Here is an 8,632-nt window from a genome sequence, read left to right as displayed (position 1 = left end):
AATCAACAACTACAATAACTTAAACCATAACTGATTATGGGAAGATATAAGATTTGGATACGTAATCTTCAAAGGAATTCATAGCCTTCACCTTGTTGACATGTTTTTCATCTTCTAATTTGAAACTCTGCCATTAAATGGTCGATATTTACAGAAGCAAGATAGATCGAAGCAACAAGGGTTTTGACCCTAGTTATATTACTGGTACCACGTACCGACCTGGCTATACGGCATTAGCTCGTGATTAATATTAAATTAGAAATATTTTGTTGATATCATACAAGACAGGAGGGTGCGCAAATAAATAAATCTGGATGCGCATAGGAAACAACGAAAAAAAAAAGTGACTCACCCCACTGTACTAAAAAAACAACTCACAGTCAAACCTCCCCGATTTCACTTTCCCCTTCTTCTTATCTCTCTCGCTCTCTCTAATGGCTGCATTCTGCTCTTCCACAGGGCAGTTTGTAAACCCTAGTTTCAGTACATCTTCTCCTCCATCAACCTCATCATCATATTCCTCACGCCCCAGGCGCAAATTATTAGCACCCACCACCACTGCACTCTCAGCATTTCACTCCTCCTCATCTCCTCAAATCCAATGTGAAAAACTCTCTACTAACTCAAAGCCCAAATCCCCAAAACCATTTAAACCCAAACCTTTCCTCACTAAAACCCTTATCTTCTCTGCTGCAACCGCTTCTCTTTTTCACTTCTCCGGTGGTGGCGGCGGCGGCGGTGGTTGGAATGGCGGCGGTGGGGGTGGAGGAGGTGGAGGAGGAGGGGGTTCTGATTTCTGGGCGAAATTGTTTTCTCCTTCAGCAAATGCGACGGAAGAGGAAACCCAAGAGTGGGATTTCCATGGATTACCAGCTAACATTTTAGTGCAATTGAGTAAACTGAGTGGATTCAAGAAATATAAGATTTCTGAGATTTTGTTTTTCGATAAACGGAAAGGTATGACGATTGGTACCGATGATTCGTTCTTTGAAATGGTGTCGTTGAGACCAGGTGGTGTTTATCCAAAAGCTGTTTTGAACAAAGAACTTGAGACATTGGCTACTTGTGGTATGTTTGAGAGAGTTGATTTGGAGACAAAGACGAAACCAGATGGTACATTGGCTGTTACGATATCGTTCACGGAGAGTACATGGCAATCGGCTGATTCGTTTAGGTGTATTAATGTTGGGTTGTTGCCACAAGCGAAACCGATTGAAATGGATGTTGATATGACTGATAAGGAGAAGGCTGAGTTTTTTAGGAATCAAGAGAGGGATTATAAGAAGAGAATTGATAAGGCGAGGCCGTGTTTGTTGCCATATCCTATTCAGAGGGAGGTTCTGCAAATGCTCAGGGAGCAAGGTAATGTGTAATTCTCTCTGTCTTGTTTGAATTTGATTGTCATTTCTCGAAATTTAGGATTAATACACAATTGAATTGATATCTATGAATACACAGAACATAAATACGAATGCACTAGATAATAATTGTGGTATGTCAATGAATTAGTAGACTGAGTTAATGATTTGGCAGGTAAGGTAAGTGCCCGTATGCTTCAAAAGATTCGTGACCGTGTTCAGAAGTGGTACCACGATGAAGGGTATGCTTGTGCACAAGTGGTGAATTTTGGAAATCTGAATACCAAGGAGGTTGTGTGTGAAGTTGTAGAAGGGGATATTACTCAATTGGTTATACAGTTCCAAGATAAGCTTGGGAACGTCTGTGAGGGAAATACAGACCTTGCTGTTGTTAGAAGAGAATTGCCCAAACAGGTGTGTTGGGTTCTTTAATGTTGATAGATTATGTATTTCGCCATATCGTTGTTTAGAATTTTGAAATTGTGGTTGTTTGCTTCACAGCTTCGACAAGGTCATGTGTTTAACATAGAAGCAGGAAAGCTAGCTCTAAGGAATATAAACTCGCTTGCGTTGTTTTCTAATATTGAAGTGAACCCACGACCAGATGAAAAGAACGATGGGGGAATCGTAGTTGAAATAAAGCTTAAAGAACTTGAGCAACAGAATGCAGAAGTGAGCACGGAATGGAGTATTGTGCCAGGAAGTCAAGGTCGTCCTACCCTGGTAATTTATCTTTATAATCTCTAAAACGTGTTGTTCACGACTCAAAATATGTGAATTTTGGGTACATTTATATATTATGTACACCAGCTGTGGCATTCAACGTTTGTTGGATATAAATTTCTGTTTTCAGGCTTCAATCCAGCCTGGAGGTACTGTTACAATAGAGCATCGGAATCTCCAAGGGCTGAACAGATCCTTAATTGGGTCAATAACCACAAGTAACTTTATTGATCCTCAGGTAAATTACCAATTTAGCTGCTTACTTCATATTTTCTTGGCAAATGTTATCTGGAGATTAGGGATTAAGATCGTTTCCTATATCAGGCTCGCATTTTTAAAGTAAAATAGGCATGTATTCACAATGGACCATCACCTGAGTCTTTGCCCTGCTTGGATTAAGTTCTCTTTCTTTCTTTTTTTGCAAGCCAAGTTCTATTTGCGTACCATATAGACATGTTTTCACAGCATGCACATATGACTTTTGTCTTCAGGATGATCTTGCTTTCAAGTTTGAGTACGTACATCCTTATCTTGATGGTGTAAAAGATCCTCGCAACAGGACCTTCCGTTCAAGCTGTTTCAATAGTCGTAAACTGAGCCCAGTTTTCACGGGAGGGCCTGGGGTTGATGAAGTTCCACCTATATGGGTTGATCGAGCAGGTGTGAAAGCCAACATAGCGGAGGTGATGCATCTTTTACAATATGTTGTTGGTTGCTTAGAAGTTATTGTTACTATATATACGTAATACCGAAATATAGCATACGCACACATTTTGATTATTACAATTTTCAGAACTTCACCCGTCAAAGCAAATTCACTTATGGTCTGGTGTTGGAGAAAATCACTACACGTGATGAAAGTAGCCATATATCTCAAAATGGTCAACGACAGTTGCCTAATGGAGGAATCAGTGCAGATGGACCTCCCACAACTCTCAGTGGCACCGGTGTTGACAAAATGGGATTTTTCCAAGCAAACATCACACGGGATAACACAAAGTTTGTTAATGGTGCAATTGTTGGTGAGAGGAATGTGTTTCAGGTGATTTTCAGTTAAATATTTTTAGATCTTCCAAAAACATGGTTTGCTGTATCTTGGAATTTCAACTGTTTTGATGACAAACACTTAACTATTGGAAAAGCAAAGCTGTGTTCCCCTGAAGTTCAATCTGTCTAATCCTTTCTTATTTGTGTACTAAAATTGCAGGTAGACCAAGGGCTCTTTGTTGGAAGCAAATTCCCATTCTTTAACCGCCACCAATTAACATACACCAAATTCGTCCAGTTGAAGCCGGTTGAAGAAGGTGCTGATAAACCACCACCACCTGTGCTAGTCCTCCATGGTCACTATGGTGGCTGTATCGGAGACCTCCCAAGTTATGACGCCTTTACACTGGGTGGGCCTTACTCTGTTCGGGGTTACAACATGGGTGAACTTGGAGCTTGCAGAAACATTCTTGAGGTAGGTGCTAACGCAAAAAATAATATCTTCCCATGGTCACTATAGCTTGCTCAAAGTTTCATGAAAACAGCTTCTCAGACCTAAGTCTTGCAATAAATCCAGGTGGCGGCTGAGCTGCGGGTACCTGTGAGAAATACTCATGTATATGCATTTGTTGAGCATGGAAACGATTTGGGAAGCTCAAAGGACTTAAAAGGAAACCCAACAGAATTTTACCGGCGTGCAGGTAATGGCTCATCATACGGTGTTGGTGCAAAGCTAGGTCTTGTACGAGCTGAATACGCTGTGGATCACAATTCTGGGACAGGGGCCATTTTCTTGCGATTTGGTGAGAGATTCTGAGGTAGGATTTCCATAATCCTCGGACATATATTGCAATGCAAAGTTTTCTTTGATACTCGTTTCTATTAGTGCGGTTAATTAGAGGTTCAGGTTCAATTATAGAGCCCTGAATTTGGATAAGAGTCACTAGAATATTAGTAGAGTATTTTGTAAATTACGAACTCACTTTTGTTGGATACCTGGAAATGACTGGTGGTGTACTTGAATGTAGAAAACTTCTCTTCATGATCTGGTAACTGATTTCTGTACTGGAAAATTCTCAGTAACTTCACATTACTGTTTCAAGGATTTTCTAGCACTTCGTGATATGTTGCACATAATCAGGCTTAGAAATAGTTGTCAGCTGCTGTTGTTTCACTGCTACTTCCTTTGACAATGTCATTCTGAACCTGAGCAACTTGTTTTGAGGGAATATGTACTTCTGACACCATTAAGCTCTGGTTTAAATTGAACTTAGAATACTACTGAGCATATCATGACATGCATATGTGCTGTGGAATCAGTTGGCAAGCTTTTCCAGTTCAGCAGGGCCGGCCCAATTTGAGCATATTACTTGGAACGATTTTTTGGGGACCATGGTTTTTCTTGGGGGACCATGGTTTTATTTTGGGTAAAGACATTAGAAGTAAATCTAGGTCACCCCTTATCTAGATATTTATATTAATACCTAAATTATCCTCTTGATTAATTTTGGATGATGATTAGCTAGTGTTAATAATAGTTAGTGTAATGATTAGTGAGATGATTAAATTAAAGATAATTAGTGAGATTAAAAAATCAGATGAGTTTTTTATTTTTAAAGAAGTAGAATTATTAAGAGAGTAAAGTTAGAGAAGATGAAGAAGGAAAACATGAAAACGATGAATTTTACCAACCACAACCTGAGGAAGGGTATTTGGGTACCCAGGTATGCTTCAAACTTAAATAATGTTGGTTGAATTGCTCCAAACTTTCAAAAAAATGAAATTTTTTATGTAAATTTGGACCAGTTCGGTTAACCATATGTGAACAACATGTAACCGAACACATCTGAAAGTGTAGTTCAGTTACCATATGTCAAGTACATGTAACCGAACACACCTGAAAGTGTAGTTCGGTTACGTTTTCCAAACACGCAAGCCACCGAACTCGCTCGTTAATGGAGGTTTTGGTCGTACAGTGCAATGTTCGGTTACCTATGATAAAATGGTAGGTAACCGAACTTTGAACTTGACAATTTATTTGAGTACATCTTGTGTGTTCGGTTAGTTCGCAAACTTCAACGCAACCAAGTTCCCAACCGAACATCAGGTTAAAAGTAACCTAGTGTTAGAAGTTCGGGTGGTTCGCAAACTTCAACATATTTTGCGAATCAACGGAACTGGGCTTATAGGTAGAGTTCGGTTACAAAGAAAACTTAATAATTTTGCGAACGAACCAAACTTATGGACTTGCATTGTTCTAATACTAGGAGTTCGGTTAAAAGTATTTTTTTTTGCGAATCAACCGAACTTTGAGTTCGGTTAAGAAAAAATAATTTGTGATAACCGAACTTTTTACTGAAAAAAAAACTCCATTAAACCTCTTGGGAACTTCCATTTTCAACTCATTTTGATGATTAGTTCTCATTTATTCAACCAAAAACGAATGACAAGTAATGGGTTTCTGAGAATATATTTGTTAATGTTTTAAATTAAGCTATATATATAGTGGTGGTGGTGGTAATCGGAGGTGGTGGTGGTAATCGGTGGTTGTTGGTGGTGATAATTGGAGGTGGTGGTGGTGGTAATCGGAGGTGGTGGGCGGTGGTGGTAATCGGTGATTGTTGGTGGTGGTAATCGGTGGTTGGTGGTGGTAATCGGCGGTGGTGGGAGGTGGTGGTGAGAGAAGGTGGTGGTTATATATATAGAGAGAGGTGGTTATTGTATTGGTTTTAAATTAAATTAGATTAAGGGTAGGTTAATCATTTCAATGTTTTAGGACACCCCTTACAACTATAAGGAAGGTGACCTAATAAAACCACGGTCCCCAAAAAAAGATCATGGCCCCTGAAAAATCATTCATTACTTGGCATCTTGTGCAACTTCCTAAGGCCCAAACCTCCACGATACCCATGAACGACGCAGTGGAATTGCTGCTGATCATGACCAAATGTGCTTGTACCCATTATTTCTAGCTTAATTAGTGGTTCACCGCAACTTCTCCCCAAATACTAACTCATAAGCTTCTGGAAACTCTGTAAAAGAACCATTGCCTTGTTTCCGTAAGATTGTAGGCCAATAAGTCGAACTTACCATTTCGAAGAACAATGGGAATTGAAGAAAACAAAACTGGAACACAGCTGAAGAGTGATATTATAAAAGCCGCTCCGAAAGAAACCAATATGCTGGCGATGGATGTTGCAAGACCTAGAATTAGTTTTTGTGGTAAGGCTTTCCGAAAATCTTTCTCCGAGTACCGTGATGTGTATACATCAACACCGATGTGATTGAGGAGATGAGTGCCAAGGCATCTCCTATCGCAAAACCCGTAAATGAATCATCCTCGTTCAAGAAAACTTTCTTTTTACTACCGGTGTCGCTTATGTTACAGTAATTGCACCCGCAAATGCAACAGTAGCTATTAGAGCAGCTACTACCATGCACGATGTCGATAAGGCTTTCATCCCCTTTTTCCATCAACTCCTTGTGGTTCTCTGTGAATAAGCCATCTTTGTTTCTTACAAACCTGTCTTTCTCTAGCATTGTGCTTTCCACCCCTAAACAATATACGTTAAAATAAGCCAAGGTTATAAATAGAGGCGCAGATATACATGATAATCTTATTATATACTCCTATAAACCATTGCATCTCTCGCTGCACCAGATATAGCATTGAGTCGTCGGTTGTGACTTGTGATGTAACTCGGCACTGTAATGAAGGACAGTGTTGTTATTCTCATCGAGCTTAGAAATTTTATTATACGATTTTTTGGTGAACCACGAAATTATATATTTTTTCATTCCGCTCCCTGGCAACCAGATCAACCAATGAGTGTCCGACTTTTCTCTTGTCATCTTCCCAATATAGAGTAGGAAGCATCCACCAACATGGCAATGCCAATTCTGTTGTTTCAAACTTAATAGCCGTTTCCAACACCTTAGATTTAAGAAAAATGTCTTCAATTCTTTCTCTGCCCATTGTTATTTTTTGAAGCTAGCTCTAGTAATAAAATATAGTTTCAACGTGCAAATTTCTTTGTGCATCAACTTTAGATCATATAATCCAACGCTGCTAATGGGGGACCGAATCCAGCGGGAGGGTACCAGTGGTTATTCTCAATCTATTCACATGATAAGCGTTATCCTATGTGTATGTGTAGTTTGCCTAAGTACCCTCGTGATAAAAGAGAAACAATAAAACCCAAAATCAATACTGTTTCTTTATCCGCCTCTTGGTTCTCCTCACCGAGGAGAAAAATGTTAGCAGCTATGAAATCAATCCCCAACCATCTTCCTTCTTCATATTGTATCTCGAACATGAACACCTATCGTCATGGCCTCGAAAACACCTTTGAATATCATCATCATAAACCAAATTAGAAAACTAATTTTCGTCAATACCCTATTTCTAACCCTAGCTAATCGAAAAACTAGTTAAGAAAAATACATCAACCGGTTGTCACATCATCATCATCAGCTGCTTCTTCGATTACCACCTGCACCACCGCCTTCATCTTACACAACTTTTAATGTTAGGTAATCAAATTTAATTGGTTTTCTCTTTCAGGAGCTTCTGGCTGAATATGTACAGAAATTTTTGAGCATGCTCAAAAAATTGATGCCGAATTTGAAGTCATCATCTGGAAATTATAGCCTAGGTAGGATAATTAGTGAAGTTGTAAGTAATTCTATGTTTACTAAGAAACCACTTTTTGCATCAACTGATTTCGTTATGCTAAATGTGATGTAATTGTTGTGCTTAATTTGCAATTGGGAGGTTGTTCTATCCTGATGGATTTGTTGAGTGAGAAATTATTGTTGCATATGGAATTTCACATATAGGTCTGGTTCATAACAATTAGCTCTCCTTTGTCAGAGATTTTTATTGGCTGGTAGGTATATTTGCTTGCTAGAATATTCAGAAATTAGAGTCTTTATTAATCTTGGACAATATCTTTGAAATACCATTATGCATAAATGATTGTTTCTTTGAATGGGATAACATGGTGTATTTCGTCAATAAATTTTCCAAAGATGCTTCTTCCTGAACATCCATAACATCAAATTATAGTGATGAGTTAAGTAAGCATGTGAAGTTTGTCGACATTTGGAGAAAGAAAAACGCTGCTTGACATGGTTATTTAGAGAAAGGAAGTCCCATCCCATGTGGGCATGAGATGTGTCTGAAATGCCATCAGATGCAATTACTTGTATTTGTTTTTGCTTATCGTTATTTTTTTCATGCTTGGAATTCTTAAAATGGGTTTGATGCAATTTGTTATGATACCTTTTTTACAGAGATACAACTAGGAAAGCAATTATGCTTTTGGATGCATTTAGTTGTCTTCTTTGATTGGACAATTTAAAAAATAAACTACGATAAATACATATATCATCATCGGAAGTTGCACTTGTGATAGTGGATCAGTAGTAGAACAAACTCTGACAGAAGGAATTTATGTTGTTTTTGTCTTTGTGCACATAGCTTGGCAATCGTCGTGGGGGATTTATATACTTATTACACAATTTTCGGATACTTTGTTTTACTACAGTAAAAAATTATTCAT

The 8,632-nt window shown here is 38.6% G+C and overlaps 1 protein-coding gene across 1 annotated transcript; it reads left to right on the top strand.

Annotated features, from left to right (window-relative positions):
• The first annotated feature begins 369 nt into the window (after window positions 1-369).
• Window positions 370-4,202, top strand: LOC113310260 (protein TOC75-3, chloroplastic-like). The gene is made up of 8 exons (XM_026558870.1): window positions 370-1,362; window positions 1,534-1,772; window positions 1,860-2,081; window positions 2,212-2,319; window positions 2,573-2,764; window positions 2,875-3,123; window positions 3,289-3,543; window positions 3,646-4,202. Exons 1-8 carry the CDS (start codon window positions 435-437, stop codon window positions 3,883-3,885), a joined length of 2,433 nt encoding a protein of 810 aa, XP_026414655.1. The 5' UTR covers window positions 370-434; the 3' UTR covers window positions 3,886-4,202.
• The last annotated feature ends 4,430 nt before the right edge of the window (window positions 4,203-8,632 follow it).

Source organism: Papaver somniferum, chromosome 9, assembly GCF_003573695.1.
Source record: "Papaver somniferum cultivar HN1 chromosome 9, ASM357369v1, whole genome shotgun sequence".
Classification (NCBI taxonomy): domain Eukaryota; kingdom Viridiplantae; phylum Streptophyta; class Magnoliopsida; order Ranunculales; family Papaveraceae; genus Papaver; species Papaver somniferum.
The sequence above is the reverse complement of the archived record's forward strand: the minus strand, read 5'-3'. Positions and strand labels throughout refer to the sequence as shown.